The following is an 18,953-nucleotide window of genomic DNA, read 5'->3' as shown; positions in this document are numbered from 1 at the left end:
GGTGGGGAAAGGTCAGAGCAGGCGATTGACAGGCAGGACCCTGGGGTCCCATCCCTGGCCCTACCCCCCCCGACTTGCTTCCTGGCCATGAGAATCCCCCCTGGAGCTGAGGCCAGGTACAGCGGAGCTGAAATCCGTGACCATTTCCAGGGCTTTGAAATCCTGCTGGGCCAAAGCACTTTTATTCTCATGGTGGCAGGTCTCCAGCAGCACGATGTGGCCACCCTTCGGCGATGCAAATGGACCGGACTCCTCCTCCCACGGGGCAGAGGCTGGTCGAAGCCAAGGGGTCTCCTGGCCGCTCAGGGATCCAAGCAGCAGCTCAGGCCAGGCTGATACAGAGCAGAGGGGACACAGGACTCAAAGCTCCCTTCCTCGCCCAGCCCAGCCAGGGATGGGAGAACTCAGAAGGGAACTTTAGACCCAATCAAGGGACGACTCTTCCCTGCAGCAGGGAGCTTGTGTCTTGCCCAGCCAGAGCCTGCCATGCTCTGGACCTAACTTAGAAATATCATGAAACCAACTGTCCCCCGATCAGGGTCCATCAGCCTCATGGACCCTAGCCCAGCTTCCACCTCTCCCTGGTCTCTTTAAGCCATGAGCTTCCCAGGCCAGGGAGTGGGTCCCTGCTCGGCCTGCACCCAGCTCCCGCTCTGGCTGGTACAATTCCCCCTTGTGGCTCTGCCTCCCTAGCACTGGGGCCAAGATCTCATGCTGCAGGGCAGGAGCTGACACACCAAGCAGCAGGAGGGAACTGGCCCCAACCCCCACAAACCGGCCAACTGCATTATGGGTGTTTCGTGCCTTCCCTTGCAGGCTCAGGTATCAGTCGCTGCTGGGGGCGGGTGCAGGGGGAGGCGGTGGCTCAGCAGGCAGATACAACACTACACAGCAAAGCTTTTATTGCTGGCTCTCCCTGGCCTTCGTGCTGCAAACATCGGACTACAAGGAAACCAAGGCACGTACAAGTTCCCTGCCCCAACTCCCCCAGGTGGCTGGAGGCCACGGGTTGCAATTGCTAGGCAGCTGTCCCCTGGATCCCTGCCCCCCAAAAGCCACCCACATTGGGCCACGGCAGAGTGAGAAATGGCCTTTGCCTGCTTTCTCCCAGGCCACCAGGGGACCCTCCTGCAGATTGGCCAGAGCACTGAGCCACCAACCTGCAAGCCTCTCAGATGTCATGCCCCAGCAGGCAGGTGGATTGCTGAGTGCAGAAATGGGGAGAACAGGAACGATGGGGAGCTGGAGGGAGGGGAGCTGCCTACCCTTGGGGGAAGGAGAGAGAGACAGACCAGATCCTCAGCTCCAGACAGCATCAAGGGCAGCAGCAGCAGGGCACAGATGGGGCTGGCTGGGGGCTGGGGAGGCAGGGGTCGATCCACTACCAAGCCCTCAGCGTTTAGGGTTATTGACCCTATGTTCTTAGCTGGCCCCACCAAGAGTAGATGGGTACATCACCTTCCCTACTGTATTTATCCCCCTGGGGGCAGGGCCATTATCCCCATCACACCAATGGCAGCTGAGGCCGAGGGAGTATGGAGAGTTGGTCTAGATCAAGAGAAGAGGAGGCTGGCTCCCAGGAGTCTGCTAACCCCTGACCCCACCATGACCCCCACCTGCTCCTCAGTGCCACAGGCCCCTGAGCTGTGTGGAGCAGGCTGGATCCCCCAGTGGGTGGGAGTGAAAGGGCCCTAGGAGCGCAGTGCAGGGGTCTAACGGCGGGACCCCAGCGGCTCCAGCTGCAGCCACAGCCCGTTCTCGCTGCGCAGGATCAGCTCGGGCTTGCGCCGCACAGGCCTGTTCTCATCCAGCCGCACGGCAAAGCGCAGCAGCGTCAGCGCCAGCACCACCTTCATCTCTGCCATGGCGAAGTTCTGCCCGATGCAGTTCCTGGGGGCAGAGCGAGGTGTGTCAGGCCCTTCGCCCGGCCAGGCCATGCAGGCACCAGGGCACCTGCGGGACGAGGCTGGAAACCACATACATGAGGGCAGGGATAGGGGAGCAGGGACAGACACCCCAGAACCCACTGCCCGCAGGGAGCAGGGACAGACAGATGCTGGGGGCAGCCCAGCTCCCCTCTGGGACAAGGGACAGATCCTCAGCAATAACAGCTGACCCCAGGCTGACCAGACAGAGGCGCCTCTTGTGTATCCCACAATGCTTCACTGCAGCGAGGGCACCAACAGGGTCGCCAGCTGGTGGGCAGCCTGGGGGCGGGGGGACAGCGGGGGCAGTTCGTGCAGCGAGGGTCTCGGAGCCCAGCCGGCAGGTTACCTGGGTCCAGCAGAGAAGGGCATGAAGGCCAGCGGGTGCTGGTTCTTGGAGCTCTCTGGGTCGAAGCGGTGCGGGTCATAGACCTGGAGCAGCAAGCACAGGGCGTGTGAGGGGAGCAGGGAGGGAACGACACAGGGCCGGGGTCCCTGAGCCAAGGGGGGAGCAAAGGCAGCTCCGCCCCGCTGTGCAGCCTGGGCACGAGGCATGAGGCTTCCCAGAGCGAGCTGCCCCACCAGCAGCGGGGATGGTCCTGCCTCCACCCAGTGCTCAGAGCCCAGCCCTGCCCCAGTGTGGATGGGGGTGCGACCCTCTCTGCCCTCTAGGTGAGCTGGGGGGGGGATAGCTTCCTTTCTGGGGGGCGCACTGTGCAGCTGCTACACTGGTGGCGCATCAGCGCCCCCTAGTGCCACGCTGGGGCATTGGTCAGCAGTGACTGCAAGGGGAGAGCGCCCCCTGCTGAGCCTCCACCCATCTCCCTGCAGCACAGCGCCCCCTAGTGCCACGCTGCAGGTGTCCAGGGGGTGGAACAAGAGCCAAAGGACAGAACAGGGTGAGCAATGATACCTCGGGCTCCGGCCAGACAGCAGGGTTGTGATGCGTCCCGTAGATACTGATCAGACAGGTGTTCCCTGCAGAGAGGAAACTGCCTTATTAGAGAGGAGGGGGAGGAGGAGAATGGGAGGGGTTAAGCGCTTCAGGGGATATGGGCCCAGCTCTGGTGCCATGCCCCTGGCTGGGGGGCAGGGAAGGAAGCTGGTACCTTTTGGGAGGACGCGTCCGTCAGGCATGCTGATGTCCTCGGTGCAGCGCCGGGACACGGCAGTGACGGGCGGGTGCAGGCGCAGACTCTCCTTGATGCACATGGTGGAGAAGGGCATCTGGGACAGGTCCTCCCTGTGAGAGCAGAGCACAGCGATGGCCCCACAGCTGGATGCATGAGGGGCCCAGTGACAGCCCATGAGCCAGGCACTGGGGCTGGGACAGACGCACACCCTGCATGGAGCTGGTACTGAGGGGACCTGTGACACCGAGCAGCAGAGGGGCCCTCGCACAGTGGGGGGCATGCACACTGTGTGCGGCCAAGCTCTCGAGCACCAAGGGGGGTCAGAGGTGTGTGTGTGATACCCTGAGCCGTGGGGCCCTCGGTCCGGGGCACTGGGGAGCAGCCTAAGCCAAGCTTGCAGGGCTGGCAGAGGTGAAGGGACCCCAGCACTGACACGCACAGGTGGGCTGGGGGCTGTGCTGAGACTAAAGGGCGTGGGGGAAGCCCTACAGACCCTGGAGGTGGCGGGCGATGAGGGGGGTCAGCAGTGCACTGGACGGTGCCAGCACTGCAGCCAGAGCAGCCGTCTCACCATTCAATCTCCTCTGACTCCTTGTCCCGCATTAAGTCCTTGATCTCCTCCCGGCAGCGCTCCTGGTACTCTGGGTGACGTGCCAGGTTATAGAGCACCCAGGAGAGGCCGCTGGCTGTGGTGTCGTGGCCTGGGGAGAAAGGCCAGTGCAGCATGAGAGCTGCCTCGGGGCAGAGAGGGACCCCACCCAGCACCTCCTCCGGCGCCTTGCTCCGTGACCCTCTGGCAGCACCAGCTGGGAACTCCAGGCCCCTGATGCATGGGGCGTGACACTGAACATCTGCCCCCGCTAGTGCCCCGCCATTGGTGGCATTGCCCAGGAGCGGGGGAGGGGGGGGTAGATCTGTCAGTCCCATTTCACGAAAAAGTGGACCCAGATCACTCAGAGCCAGGGCCAGAACCCAGCTCTCCTGGCCTCCCCACTGCCCCACACAGAGCCGTGATGTCAGCAGGAGCACCCCCCAGTCCCTCCCCAAGATGGCTCCTCACCCTCAAACATGAAGGTGTCGGCCTCGGCTGCGATGTCCTCGTCTGACAGGTCCTGGCCGTCCTCGTCCTGCACAGAGCACACGCTGCTGGAGGGGCAACCTGGCTCCCCACGGGGCCCGGCCCATGTCTGCCCCATCTCAGAGCCTCGGGGGGATGGGACATTGCGGGCTGGAGTGAGCTGGGGCGTCTCCCCTTCAGCCCGGGGAAAGAGGCAGCCCCTGCCCTGCCCTGCTCCACAGCCCCCAGCCGCAATGCGGGCTGCCCCCCTGCACACCCCTGAGCAGCCTGGCCCGGGTGTTAGGGCTCCCAGCGCCGTGTCACCTAGTGTGGGTCATATTGTTCCACGCTGAACACGCTGGGAAGGCAGCACTGGCTGGGCCACCCCAGAGAGCTGTGTGCCCGCATGAGGCCTGGTGTGACCGATGGTCACACAGCACCTTCCACCTGGCAACCCCCTATCTGCTGGGAACAGCCTCCGGCCCCAGACGTCACTGAACCCCCACTCCACGGGGCAGGGCCTTCCTGCTGTTATCCTGGCCAACAGCAAGACATCAGTGACGCCTCCACCTCCTCACGGGCAGCCCCCCACTGTGTACCTTGGCCAGGAGCAGCACGTCAATGAAGTCCACCGTCTTGCCCTGCTTGGACACGAGCCAGGCCTCCCTGCCTAGGCGGCTCAGGGCCTGGCGGCGTTGCTGCACCACGTCAGCCGTGAAGCGGTGCACAGTGTCGCAGGCGCGCCAGAAGCGCCACCCATCGGGCGTCAGATAGTACAGGAGGTCGCAGTGCAGGAGCAGGCGGTGCTGGCGCCGCACCACCAGGGAGCTGAGCTCCAGGATGGCCGCGATGTAGTCACTGGGCTTCCTGCCACACAACGGGCAGCACATTACTGACGGGCCGGGGTTGGGGATGTGCTGATCAGAGCTGGGGGATCTCAGGGGCTGGGCCTCACAACAGAGCGATCGTGTGATCTGCCAAGCCACAGGATTTCCTGCCGGCCGGCAGGGAGGGGACAACGCTCGGCTGGGCTCAGCCAGCGCAGGACCATAAACACCCCCCAGACACGAGGGGGGCAGCACGGCCCAGGCAGGCTCCAAGGAGCCCCAGGCTAGCACAGGCTGGGTGCACTGCACCCTGTCCCCATGGGGCAGCGATGTCAGCGGGGTATGGGGGACTGGCTATTCAGCAGGCGCCTGCAGGGGACAGGTGGGGCTGGCAGGGATAGAGAAGCGCCCTCCCACCCCACCCCGGGGTGGCCGGAGAGAACCGAGGTGGGTCGGGCTGGAGCCGACCTTGGACCCCTCCCCAAAGCAGCCTGCTGGGTCAGGTCATCGCAGCAGAGGTGGGAACTGACTCCGTGGCTGCGGTGAGGTAAAGAGCTTCCTGGCAGGGAGTTGTGTGCGGATGCAGGAAAGTCCCCCCAAGGGAAGCACGGCCCAGCCACGCCACCCCACAGGCGCTAGCACAGCCAGAACTGGTGACCACAGGCCCCAAAGCGCCAGCCGCCGACCAGGGGCTGGTGCAGCCACGAGGGGGAGACACACTTGGGCGCACTGAGCCACCTGCTACAGCAACCCCCCAACGCCGCAGGTCCCCTGCTCTCAGCGCGGACATCTCGCCAGAGCCCCCCAGCCCAGGCCTGCAGTAACACCCTCCCCTCCCCGGGGCTGGGATCGCCCATTCGGGGACCCATTCTGTGAACCTGCATGGCTCAACGGGGCCAGGCCTGGAAGGGAGGGACTCTGTAGCCCTTCTCCCTGCTCTGACCTCCCCACTGCTGTGACTCCAGTGACAGGGCTCCCACCCCTGCCCCGGGGCCCAGGTGGGGCAGCGTCACTCACTCCTGGCAGTTGCTGTTGTAGCTGAAGACGCATTTCTGCAAACTGTCCAGGGTCATGAGGCTGATCTGCTCCAACATGTCCAGGGTGGTGGAGCCCAGCACCACTAGCCGGCGCCACTTGGCCTGTGGGAGACAGTGCCCGTGAGAGCTGTGCCCGAGCAGCCGCCCGCAGGGACAGTACTACAGAGCCCGGTGCCCATACAGTGCGGGTGGGCTGGCAGCAGAGACAGGTGAGCAGCGTGGTGGGGAGGTTAGCGGTCTGGTGCAGCAGCAGGGCTGGGCACACCGTGGGGGGAGGCTCAGGAGCAATGGGCAAGCAGATGGGTGGGCAGGGGATCAGTGCAGAGTATGCCGTGGTTAAGGGGCAGATGTCGGGGCATAGAGACAGTATGATGGGTGGGCAGGGCTGGATGCTGGCATAGAGCTGGTGCAGCGTATGCCCTAGGGGTGGGGTGCAGGGCCAGAGGAACAGACATGGAGACAGTGCCATGGGCAGGCAGGGCTGGCTTCGAAAGAGTGCAGCATATGCCAAAGGGGAGGGGTGGGGAGGCAGGCGTGTGGGCAGGGGCCATAGGCACAGGAGTGGATTCAGAGCCGCGTACAGCTTGGCGGCTGGGCACGCTGCTGGTCCAGTGGAAGCCACGGGACAGTCCACACGCAGGCTGGCAGGCAGGCGACAGGTGCCGGGGCAGCGTGTGCCGTGGGAGGAAGGGCCGGGTCCGGCTGGCAGGTGGCAGGGCAATGTGTGCTGTGGGAGGAGGGGCGGGGCAGGCTGGTGAGTGGTAGATGGCAGGGCAGCGTGCGCCCTGGCAGGGGCCAGTGGGGGGGGCCAGAGGCCCAGGCACGGATTTGGTGCCGCGGGGGGAGCACTCACGTGCATGATGTCAGTGCTCTGGTTGAAGATCTTCATGTAGGGCTTCAGGATGTGGAAGTGAAAGGCTGGTGTCAACATGCGCCGGTGCCGCCCCCATTTCGGACCATTGCTCAGCAGCAAACCGTCCCCTGAGACAACAGGCACTCGGCTCAGAGCCATGGCAGAGACCTGAGCCCCAGCAGCCCTGGGGTCATAGTGCAGAGATTCACCCAGCTGGGGTGCGCTGCAAGGACTAGCCTCCCTGGTGCATGTTGGAGCAGGCACGAGAGCGTGTGCATGTGTGCAGCGTGTGCGTGGGTGTGAGTGAACCATGCAAGTGCAGGCATGTGTGTATGTGCAGATGCGTGGTGTATGTACATCGAGCTGTGTGCGCATGTGAAGGTGTGTCCATGATCCTGTGCACACCCGTGTGAACGCTGAATGCTGTGCACACAGCTACGGCATGAGCAGCTCCAGCTCCACACCAACATAAGAGCATAAGAATGGCCATAGTGGTCAGCCCAAAGGTCCATTAGCTCAGTGTCCTGTCTTCCGACAGTGGCCGGTGCCAGGTGCTTCCGGGGGAATGAACAGAACAGAACAGAACAGGCCATCAGCGAGGGACCCATCCCGTCATCCACTCCCAGCTTCTGGCAACCAGCAGCTAGGGACACCCGCAGCACGGTGCTGCATCCCTGCCCATTTGGCTAGTAGCCACTGATGAACTTATCCTCCAGCAGCTTCTCTCATTCTTATCATTTTAGCCTTCACAGCGTCCTCTGGCAGAGAGTTCCATACACTGACTGTGCATTGTGCATTCCTTCTGTTTCTTTTAAACCTGCAGCCTATTAATTACATTGGGTGACCTCTAGTCCTTGTGTTATTTGGAAGAGTAAATAACATTTCCTTAGATATTTCTCCACACCAGCTGAGATTTTATAAACCTCTATCATCCCCCTTAGTCAGATTTTCCAAGCTGAAAAATCCCAGTCTTTTTAATCTCTGCCCATACGGAAGCTGTTTCATAGCCCGAATCATTTTTGTTGCCCTTCTCTGTACCTTTTCCAATTCCAATCTATCTTTTTTGAAACAGGGTGACCAGATCTGTACGCAGTATTCCCGATGGGGGCGTACCATGGATTTATATCGAAGTATTATGATATTTTATGTCTTATTATCTGTCCCTTTCCTAATGGTTCCTGACATTCTGTTCGCTTTTTTGACGGCCGCTGCACATTGAGCAGATGTTTACAGAGAACTGTCCACAATGACTCCAAGATCTCTTTCTTGATCGGTAACAGTTAATTTAGACCCCATCCTTTGTATGAATAGTTGGGATTATGTTTTCCAATGGGCATTACTTTGCAGTTATCAATATTGAATTTCAGCTGCCATTTTGTAGCCCAGTCACCCAATTTAGTGAGATCCTTTTGTAACTCTTTGCAGTCTGCTTTGGACTTTACTATCTTGAGTAATTTTTTATCATCTGCAAATTTTGCCATCTCACTGTTTACCCCTTTTTCCAGATCATTTATGAATATGTTGAACAGCACCGGTTCCAGCACAGACTCTTGGGGAACCCTGCTATTTACTTCTCTCCATTCTGAAAACTGAGCACTTATTCCTACCCTTTCTTTCCTGTCTTTTAACCAGTTACTGATCCATGAGTAACTTCCCTCCATTCCCTCTTATCCTCTCACTTCTTACTTTGTTTAAGAGCCTTTGGTGAGGGACCTTGCCAAAGGCTTTCTGAAAGTCCAAATACACTATATCTACTCGATCACCCTTGTCCACGTTTGTTGACCCACTCAGAGAATTCTAGTAGACTGGCGAGGTATGATTTCCCTTTACAAAAGCCATGTTGACTCTTCCCCAGCAAATTGTGTTTGTTTTTGTGTCTGATAATTCTGTTCCCAGTTTCAACCAGTTTGCCTGGTACTGAAGTTAGGTTACCAGCCTGTGATTGCTGGGATCGCCTCTGGAGCTTTTTTAAAAAAATGGTGTCACATTAGCTACGCTCCAGTCATCTGGTACAAAAGCGGATTTAAGTGGTAGGTTACATAGCACAGTTACACACCAGGCCCCAGGTGCCACAATTTGGGCCCCCAAAACTGAGACACCCCAAATTAGCAGCCACTTCAGGGCTTCTGGGCCCACTCTGCTGCACTAACACCCGCCAGGACCATCTCTGGGGCAGGAGGCAGGGCCCAGACTGGCAGGGTGCTCCTGAGGTCGCCCTCGGGACGCGGCTCAGGGCTGGCTCCCACTAACCCCAGCTGGGTTCACAGGCGGACACTGCTTGCGGGCCAGGTTTGCCTTTCTGGATGAGAGTGAGGAAGGAACAGGCCTGGCTAGCCCCTCCTTTCCCCACAAGCCCCTCCCTGGGGTCTGGGCCCCGTAACACAAAGCACAACAGATCAGAGCCCAGAAGAAGGGGCACTCACCCAGCCAGGGCTTCAGGAAGCCGTAGAACAGTTGGTCCTTGGGTGCGACGGCAGCTGTGGGAGAGAGCAGAGAGGGAGCAGCTGGGGTCAGTGCTCAGACACACACAGCACAGGGTTAATGCTGACACACGCGGCATGGGGGGCAGAGATGGGACACTCCCTGGCATTAGTGATTAGACACACAGCATGGGGGATATATAGAGGGGGTTAGACACAAGGCAAAGGGGGACAAATATGAGCTGCACCCTGGGGCTAGCACTCAGACACACACGGCACAGGGGGCAGAGATGGCGTACACCCCAGCTTTAGCACCAGACAGACATAGCACAGGGGGGCAGCTATGGGGCACACCCCGGCTTTAGCGCTCAGATACACACAAACAATACAGGACGGGGGGCAGGGCTGCCGGTACCAGAGCCCGGCAGGAGCTGCAGCACCTATGGGCCCCTCTTGATCTGGAAAGGGACAGCTGCAGGAATGTAGGTCTCCTCAGTGCCCGCCCGCTCCATGGAGTGTCTCCTAAGAAGCACTGGTGCAGCCCCATGTCAAAGAAGCCCCTGTCAGACAAGGCAGAGCCCTGCTCAGCTCCTGTCTAGCAGCCCCAGGAAGAGAGCGTCAGTTGGGGCCAGGACAGGCTCAGGGAACACGACAGGGACAGGCGCTGAGCCCGCAGGCTGCTCACAAAGAACAGCTTCTGCTCCACTCAAGCCACATGGGCTAGGCCTGTGGGCGACAGACACACTCCATCTACGACCATTGACGGGATGGGGGGGAGGGGGGGAGGAGCTCGGCAGTGAAGTGGGGCTTTCACAATACAGAGCTTATCCTCTTTAATTCCCATTTGTTATTTCTAAGCTCTGGCTCCGGGAGGCTACTGGCGCTCGGGTGGGCCGCACTGGGGACAGGCCAAGGCAGCTCAGCAGGCCCAGCTCCCTCAGATTGAGCTGGCCACAGCTGCTCCTCCCCCTGGGTTGGCTGGAGACAAGAAGGGCAGGACCCTCCTGCACCACTAGCCACAGGGCTATCCTCCCTCTCTGCACCCCTCTGCATAGATCCCCCGGACATCCCACTAGTTTCATGGCCACCATCCCCACAATGGTATCAGCCCCACTCTCTGCACTTCTCCCCATAGGCTCCCCAAGACCATTGGCCACTTGGTCCTCCTGAATCCCCCTTCTCTGTTTCTACCTCTCTCATTGTCCCCTTTACCCCACAGCCTTCCTGCACCCCCTCTGGGACCACGGCCTGAGCAGACGGGGGGCTGTGGGGGAGCCCTACCCTGCATACGGTGAGCCAGCTGGATGCTATCAAAGACACTGGGCTGACCCCACTCGCCTATCACCAGCCCCAGTAGCAAGGGATGCAGGCAGGGCTGCAATGAACCTTTGTTCCCATAGGGCACTGGCCCCGAGGCTGACAGCAGCTCCAGCTGGGCTTCAGCCAGGAGCCAGGGGGACGTGCTCCTCTCAGGATGCTAAGGGCTGGCTACAGCCCCTGCCCGAACTCCTCTGGGGCCAGAGGAACTCGCTAAGCAGCTGGGGATGACAGCACCAGGCCAGATAATCACCCCACTGATGTGCCAAGCCAAGCTCAGCTCAAGACCTGAACCCTTCCCCAGCTCCAACAGCCAGAAACTTCCCCCTCAGCTCCCTGGGAGCAGAGTTGGTCTCAGCAGCCAGTCCTCATCGTGGGGGCTTTTCCAGGGAGCAGCTGCCCGTGGCTGATGGCGGGCACCCTCTCACCACCAGGCCTGTGTCCCTCGAGGTCCTGCCGTGCCGAGCGCGGCACACACAACAGACAGCTCCAGGTGCCTGCTGTGAGCCCACCCCCTGTGAGCCCCAGGACAGACGGAGGGACACACACACACACACACACACAACTCCTAGCTCCAGAGCCGCCCTCACTACCTGGCTGCAGCAGCACGGGTTTAACAGTCTCTGGATGGAAGAGCCTCACTATGGGATACCAGGGGCCAAACCACCAAAGGCAGGAGTGGCTGTAGCAGCCAACCAGCTCGTCTACGCGCTGCATCCCCTCCTCCGTGTTCTGGGCCTACAACAAGGAGCCACGGGTTAGCTCTGGCCAGGGGGACGGGTGGGGCCCAGCGTCACCACAAACATGGGCTCCCAGCCAGCACGTGCTCTGGCCGCTCCCAGGGGCTCAGTGTGCATGTGAGTCCTCAGCCCAGGCATGCACTAGCCACGTGCACTGACACAGCCCCAGCACTGCACTCCCACCCTGCACGTCCCTGCGGTCCAGCTGAGCCGCCCCACCGGACCAAGGGCTCCTAAGCCGTGAAGCACCACCGTCCCAGCACACTGGCTCTCGCCACACAGGCCCAGCTGCTGGCTTTGAAGGCTCAGGCCAGGCCTCCCACTCTGCATCCTCCCCAGCCAGCCTGGCACGGCAGGAGTGAGCTGGACTCTGTTCCCATTGCTGCATCAGTAACGGCATCGTTTATAGAGTTCCAGCAAACTGCACTGGGTCACGGAGCACGGGACCCTAGCCGCTGGGACGGTGGGCTCTGGGAAGGCCTGGCGTGGGTGCTGTGCAGGTCCCAGCGTGGGCTGGATAATGGACTGGCAGGGAGAGGAAGTAAGTGCATTTGTTGCTGTGGCTCTGGAATCAGGGACCCTGGTGCAACTTCCAGAGTCACATCTCAGCCACCCCTGTAGGGCAGCAGTTCAGGGAATGAGCAAAAGGGCCCCAGCTTAGCTCCACGGGCCCAGGCACCACACAGAGCAGGGGGACGGGAAAGAGTAGCAGCCGCACATTAATGGGATCAGAGACGTCGCTTCCGCCAAGGGGCAGAAGAGGTTGGAGTTGGCGTCCCCAGGCCGGGGGCTGGACTCCCTCAGTCTGGCTTCTCCCACTGGCCCCATGGGTGCAACCACGTCCGCCTGCAGGGCTCAGTCCCAGCAACTGGCTCACCAGAGAGGAGCCTGCGCTGGCGGTGCCAGGAGGGCACAGATCCCTCACCCGCTGCCTCCTCTCAGCCCATCGGTTGCTTGGCACTGCGAGGGACCCCAGAGCACTAGGCAAATGACCCTGGCAGGGACACGGCCAGCAGGAGCTCCCCACATCACTGCTCTGGAGCATGGGCATGTCTAGCCCCCTCCCTGGGCCCCAGCTGTTCATGGAGGACCAACACACCTCCCTCAGTGGGGATGTGGCTCTGCTTGCCACCCTGAGGAGTTCAGCCAGGCAGTGCCCTTGGCCCTATTGCCCAGACTGTCCCCAGCCATCACCCTGCGAGGGCTGGAGGGGGCTTTGCTGTGCAGCTCCCCATGTGGGCTGGGTCTCTCCTCCAGCTGTTCCCAGGAGTCCCAGCACAGCGCTGGGGGAGCTGAGCGCCCCAGTCCCAGCTATAGACTATGGGGAGCCGGAGGCTCTGGCTCCAGCTATCCCAGCGCAGGCACCAGGAGCCTCTGTCCTGCTAGACCTCCAGGCAGGAAGCAGCCAGTCTGTGCTCCCTGTGCAGAGGAGAGGGACTCAGTGCTCTGTGCCCTGGAGAGGGTGGCTCTGGTGGGGTGAGGGCCTGCATGGCTCCCTGGGAACACCAGGGGCTCTGTTGTGGTGGGTGCATCTCCCCCCTTCCCACAGGGGAGCAGGAACTGCCGGGGAGTTCGCTGGCTGCAGCTCTGCCTGCTCCTGCCCTCCTCACCCACTCCCAGCCCTGAGGATTCTGGCTGGGCCAGCGCTGGACCCTGCCCCCTCCCCATGGCAGCAGGCAGCCTTCTGCAGCAGGGCCAGAACAGCCGCCAGAACAACTCAAGCTCTGGAAACCTGCCTCCCGGGGGAAGGCTAAAGGAGCCCACCAGATTTAACTTCTCCAAGCGCAGGAAAAGAGGTGCCTAGGTCCCAGCTACCAGCCACGCCAGGGCAGGGAATCCTGGCAGCAGAGGGCTCTGCCATTCAGCTGACAAGGGCAGTACGAGATCCAGCAGGGAGCGGAAGCTGGATGAACTCAGACTGGCTACGCGGTGAAGGGCGGGGAATTAACCCTGGGAACAGCTGGCCCAGGGACGCGGGGGCTTCGCCATCCCTGGGAGTCTTTCCATCAAGCTGGGTCTTGCTCCAGTGCAGTCAGGGGCTCTGGGCTGGCTGTAGGTATCACTGGGGAGGTTCTCTGGCTCGTGTGACACAGGAGGTCAGATCAGAGGCTCAGAACAGTCACTCCTGGCCTTGAAATCGATGACTCTCAGCATCCAGCTCTGGGCCTGCCGGGCTCTCTCTCCGGTAACCGAATCCCAGCTGTCAAGGCCAGAAGGGAGCATTGGGCCCAGCCCCTCTGAGCCCCACGCTGTGCAGAGCCCTGGGGGGGAGCAGCCGAGGTGGCCAGGAGGGGGATTGATTCACTGTGCAGAGGAGTGAGTCAGTGGGGTCAAGGATCTGCACTGACTGTGTATGAGGACACCAGGGTGGGAACCATGGGGTGGAAGGGGGGAGCCCAACCCGGAGCAGAGGGAAATCTAAGCCGAACGGTGCAGACTCCGAGGAGCCATTGCTGGGAGAGGTCCAGTAGCTCCCCTGGCAGACTGTCCCCTCTGGTGCATTCCCCAGCGCTCTGGGCAGGCTGCTTTGCCGAGCCCCCGTGACTGGCTCCCAGCCCTGCCCTGGGGAAGATCAGGAAAATCTTCAGAGCAGCATGGATGTCACAGCGGGGGGAAGGGCGGGGAGCCCTGTCCCTTGGGATGTTCACAGCTAGCCTGGCCAGGGCCCTGGAGAAGACTGCTGGGGCCGCTCTTGCAATGGCTCCCAGGGGATGGACTAGAGGGGCCCAGCTTGTCTCTCCCATCTCTGGCCCCACAGGTTATGTGTACACTGCAGCTAGACACCTGTGGCTGGCCCATGTCAGCTGACTTGGGCTCAGGCTACCGGGCTGCAAAACTGGTGCAGACGTTCGGGTGAGGACTGGAGCCCAATCACGCTGGATCCCCGCAGGGGGGAGGGTCCCGAATATCTACACTGCAGCTAACAGCCCCACAGCCCCAGCCCAGCCGACACGGGCCAGCCCCGGGCATCTCCGTGCAGTACAGATAAACCCTCCGAGTCTCACCACCACCCCCAGGAGCCAGCGTACCTGAGGCTGTTGTGATCGGCTTGAGGTAATCAGGGTGCACCAGGGACAGGACTGGCAGGAAGGGCCCCATCCACGTCACAAAGGCCTGGGAGAACGTAGCCACTGTTTGGGACACCAAGCTCATCCCCTCCTCACTAGGCACGTACTGCAGGAGGGACGGGGCAGAGTTAACACAGGGCAGGATTGGGTCCCTACTGGACTCTAGAGGAGGACAGTGCACCCCAGACAGGGGCAGAATCGGGGCCTCTGGCCAGAGGTGTAATGGCTCACTGAGTGCATGTGTCAAGACCCTCACTCCTGAGCACGGCCAATGCCCACTCCTGGCCAGCGCTCACGTCCCAGCTACCTGGGGGATGCTCTGCACGGCAGGGAATACATTTCTGAGACTGCCCCCCACCCGGACCTACAGACTGGCCTGACCCCTGGGGTCATGGGACCCTCTGCTCCAACCCCATCTCCCCTCACTGGGCTGGTGGCTGCTCCACGCTCTGTCAACATGACTGTCGCTGGCAGGGGGGACGTGTCTCACTCCAAGCGGCTGGCCTGGCTCCCCAGGTCCCTCTATGCGCTCAGGCCTGTGGGGAAGAGCTGCCACTCCAGGGCCGTACTTCCTGCAATGCCCAATGGCCCAGCACATGCTGATTGGTTATACCCTTGCCATAGCCACGCCAGGCAGGTCCATCCCTCCAGGGGCTCACAACCTCTCCCTCCTCTGCAGCACAGGTGACGAATAGGCCCAGGGGCCAGCTCCCACCCACCACCAACACAGGCAGAGCCACTGGGGTGCAGCTGGCAGGCAGGGGTGACACGGTGCTGGTCAGGGAGCATGGCAGGGGCCAGTGGAGGGCAGAGGGGCTTCTGTGGATTGGTTCCCTTAGTGCCGTGGCCACTATGCGAGCGTCCAGGCACTGGAGGGTGCATCCCACACTCTGCCAGGGGCCCTGCCTGGAGAACATGGCATTTGAGTGCAGCGCACTGGGTGGGGATCCCTGCCCCAGCTGCCCCATCCAGTGCCAGGGACGGAGCCCAGGGCCCTGCTGTGTTGGAGATGCATTAGAGCCAGCAGCCATAGCACAGGCCCCATCCATGGCAGGATGGGGAGTGGCAGGGTGGCCGATGCCTCTGTCTCCAGCTCAGGCCATCATTCCTGGGGGTCAGGAAGTCTGACTGAGATCAGACGCTGCTCACGCTGGTGCCACACGGGGCGGGTGCTAAGAAGCCAGTGGAATTGTCCCAGCACCCTCGCCTCCTACCCCGCTTGATCCCAGCCCCATTCCCACGGGTCTGATAGATGCTGTGTTTAATCTGTGCTAGGGTGTGCCAGGTCTGAGCCCCGGCATTTCTCGGCTTGGCAGTTCACAGCCCTGGCACCTTTGGGCTTGCTGCACCAGTTATGAAAGTAAAAAAGTTACAAGTTATCCATCCAGTGCTCGTCATGCAGCTGCACTGAGCAGGACTCCTGAGCCACCTGCCGTGCCACGCTCCCCTTGCCAGCACTGGCTGGGAGCAAAGCCCTTCATCCGGCAGGGAGAGGCCTGAAGCAGCAGGGTCACCTGCCCCCCCAGCCCACTCAGGGGCTATTCCATCCGCCCCTCCCTTGCGGCAGGTGAGGGTGGCTCCTTCCAGCAGGGATCAAGTCATGTCTCAGTGGCAACAAGGAGCGAGGGGGAGAGAAGATACTCACGCCCTCCCCACCCCGTGTGACTTGGCACCTACCATCCCCAAGTGTCCCAGCAGCCAGTTGCGACGCGGGGGCTCCGGGAAGCAGCGTAGCCGCTGGCAGTTCTCATAGTAGCGGCGCCAGGAGCTCCCGAGCTGCAGGAGGGTGCGGAAGAGCAGGACCAGCAGGCCGAGGAGCAGGGCGGAGATGGCATAGGCACGGAACGGGGTCCGCTCCACGCTCAGCAGCTCCAGCACCCAGTCTGTGAGTGGCAGCATCCTGTGGGAAAGACCGGGCTCTGTTACCAGGAGGAACCATACATGGGAGGTGGGCAGCCCCACACCACAGAGGGCTTACGGCAAAGCCACCCATGGGAAGGGGGATCCATTCCCCTTCAGGGGCTCTACCCTGTCCACACAGGGCAGCGACCCCCGGCTCTGCTGAACTCAGGAGTGGGTGTGGGGCCAGAGCCCAGTGTGCACCTGGAAGCAGGGGACAATTCGGCTGAGAGATGGAGGAGAAGCCAGTGAAGGGAGTGGGGGGCAGGGCCGCCAGGCAGTTTGACCCAGGCTCCTGTTTGAGAGGGCCCCTAAATTGAGTGACCCTGCAACCTGGCATGCAGGGTCATAACGCCAGAGCAGAGAGCCAGGCCCAGCCCTACAGGACAGGAGCCGAGCCGCTCTGAGGGGTAAACGTGAGGTGGACTCGCTCTCCAGCATTTCCCCCTCCCCTCAGTGGCAGGTGTTTTGGAAGGACGGGGGGCCTCTGGTTTCAGATTTTGCCCCAGTCTCCCTAAAACCTCTGTGCAGCCCTGAAGGTGGTGGAGGATCTGCAATCCAGTAAGTGCAGCTTCCCCTGCCACAGCACCGGGCTCCCAATGGGCTCTGGGCCCTGGCCACTCTGCACCAGCTCCATGGGGTTGGTGCCAGCCCCTGAGCCAGAACATCACCCCCTGCCATGCCCAGAACTGCCCCCTCAGGTCCTGCCCCTCCAGGAGTGGGTCGGCTGCTCTGCGCCAGGCAGCTGCAACTAGCCCCTTGGAGCCGTGCGGGGGGAGGGTGGGGATCAGTCACTCTGTGCAGAGGACACTGGCGGGTGGAGACCCAGGTTCACAGTGTTGGACTCCAGAGCAACGAGGCTCATTTTACAGTTATGATTAAAGCCCAACTTAACTCGCCATATTGCAGATCCTGCAGCATTCAGCTTCCACCCCAGTTCTGTCCTTCCCGCCTAACCCTCACCTGCCACCCACAGCTCCCCCGCCACCTGCTGCAGCAGCCTTTCCCATCCTGTGCCAAGGCCTCCCAAGGGGGGGTCCAAGCTTACAGGCCCTTCCCGGGGGGCATGAGTGGCAGAGCTCAGGACTCAGTAGCTCTAGAACCCAAAACACCTTTGTCTGCAGAGCCCCTGCCCTGAGCCCCACGGCACCTTTACACCCTGCCCCCCACGATCAGCCCTGACCTAGGTTGTCTGGGCTGGTCTCTGCTGCTCCCACCCCAGCCCCCAGGGCCAATAGTCCTCCCACAACCCCAGCCAATAGCCTACTGCCTCCCCACCCCCAGCTCCCCAGGGCCCGGCCCCCTAACCCTATTAGTTCCTCCCCCAACCAATAGTCCTCCCCCACCACCAGCCAATAGCTAAACCTACTGCCCCCCATCTCCCCAGAGCCCGGCCCCCTAACCCGATTAACTCCACCCCCATCCAATAGTCCTTCTAGCACCCTTTTCCTACCCCACCCCCAGCCAATAGCTCACCCCGCTGCCCCCCCGCCCCGCCCCGCCCCGCCCCACAGCACCCTGAAATCCTCCCCACGTCCCTCTCCTCCGAGTCGCCGGCTGCCCCCTCCCTCACCCTGGCCTGTAGCCCCGCCCCCTTAACTCCCCCACCGTGACTCGATCCGGCTCAAGAGGGGTCCCAGGGACACCCGCGGGGCTGCAGCGGCCCGGAGGCACTGCCCAGAGCCGAGCCGAGCCGAGCCGAGCCGAGCCCGGCCGCGCCGCTCCGCTCCGCTCCGCTCACCTGGGCCGGACACGGGCGCTGGCTGGGAACCGCAGCCGGGAGCGGCCTTTATAACTGGGCGGGAGGCGGGGCTTGGCTCGGCGGCCGAGGGGAGGCGGTCACCTCCCCCCGCTGGGGGCCCGCCCGGGTCGGGGTGGGGGGGCTGAGCTGTCGCAGCCCTGGGGAGGCACTTCCCCGAGTTCCAAACCCGAGCCCGGCTCCAGGCCGCCCAGCCCGTGCACGGAGGAGCCCGGCCGTGCACCGCGCAACTGGGGCCGGCCCTGTGTGTGTGTGTGAACGGGAGAGGGCGCGCGCGCGCAGGAGCCACACAACCCCCCCCCCACACACACCCCGCTGCCAATCAGCCGGCGGCTCCTTGTTGTCCACAGCCGGGGGGGCTCCCCACTCCCCTGTGCCCCTGGCAGAGGCTCCTTGGGCTTGCACTGCCCCAGGCTGCTACTTCGCTGCACTTTCCTGAGGCGGGGTGGGCTGGGTTGTTGGTCCGCGGATCCTGCGTCGTCTTCATCCTCCAGGCTGCTAACTGCGCCCCACTCTCCCCCTCCCCCAAAAGGGTTTGATCTCCAGCGGGGTCTGCCAAATGGACTATGTCACCCTGGTGAACTCATCGCATCTTTGAGAGGTTTTCTAACCTTGCACCAGGGAAGGTGGTGCTGCCTGCCGTGCAAGCAGGTCTGTAAAAGCTGGTGCTTTACGGCTGTGGTGTAGCATTATGCCCAGGACAGGGCCCTACAGAAATCAAAGGGAAAAGATTGGAGCGGTAAATGGTGCTCAGTAGCAAGACAGTGGGGTGCTTCTGAACTACCCAGAGGGGTTTCTTTTTGGATCTCCTCAGCTTCTAGTTTCATCTCTAATGTTTCAGCGAAAAAGAGCAACAGCTACCTCCAGACTGCTCCTTCGTCTGCCTATGCACAAGTGTGGGATGATAATACCCTGTGA

The 18,953-nt window shown here is 61.8% G+C and overlaps 1 protein-coding gene across 3 annotated transcripts; it reads right to left on the bottom strand.

The window, feature by feature from the left end:
- Positions 1–606: 606 nt before the first annotated feature.
- CYP4F22 (cytochrome P450 family 4 subfamily F member 22) lies at positions 607–18,264 on the bottom strand. Of its 3 annotated transcripts, none has more exons than XM_067544602.1 (13): positions 18,018–18,264; positions 16,055–16,277; positions 14,339–14,483; positions 9,256–9,309; positions 6,833–6,960; positions 5,960–6,081; positions 4,715–4,982; positions 4,119–4,185; positions 3,630–3,759; positions 3,035–3,168; positions 2,839–2,903; positions 2,275–2,357; positions 607–1,890 (listed from the first exon to the last, which is right to left on the bottom strand). In XM_067544602.1, the coding sequence occupies exons 2-13, from the start codon at positions 16,274–16,276 to the stop codon at positions 1,713–1,715; spliced, it is 1,596 nt and encodes a 531-aa protein (XP_067400703.1). In that variant the 5' UTR covers position 16,277; positions 18,018–18,264; the 3' UTR covers positions 607–1,712. The 3 variants fall into 3 exon arrangements, with proteins under 3 accessions (XP_067400703.1, XP_067400704.1, XP_067400705.1); XM_067544603.1 differs by lacking the exon at positions 14,339–14,483 and adding an exon at positions 11,163–11,307; XM_067544604.1 differs by lacking the exons at positions 16,055–16,277; positions 18,018–18,264 and adding an exon at positions 11,163–11,307 and having other exon boundaries at positions 14,339–14,472.
- Between the last annotated feature and the right edge of the window lie 689 nt (positions 18,265–18,953).

The sequence above is a fragment of the Emydura macquarii genome, unplaced genomic scaffold (assembly GCF_026122565.2).
Source record: "Emydura macquarii macquarii isolate MOO-44397 ecotype Brisbane River unplaced genomic scaffold, CSIRO-AGI_Emac_v2 contig_1002, whole genome shotgun sequence".
NCBI classification, from domain to species: Eukaryota; Metazoa; Chordata; order Testudines; family Chelidae; genus Emydura; species Emydura macquarii.
This window is presented reverse-complemented; position numbering and strand designations above follow the sequence as displayed.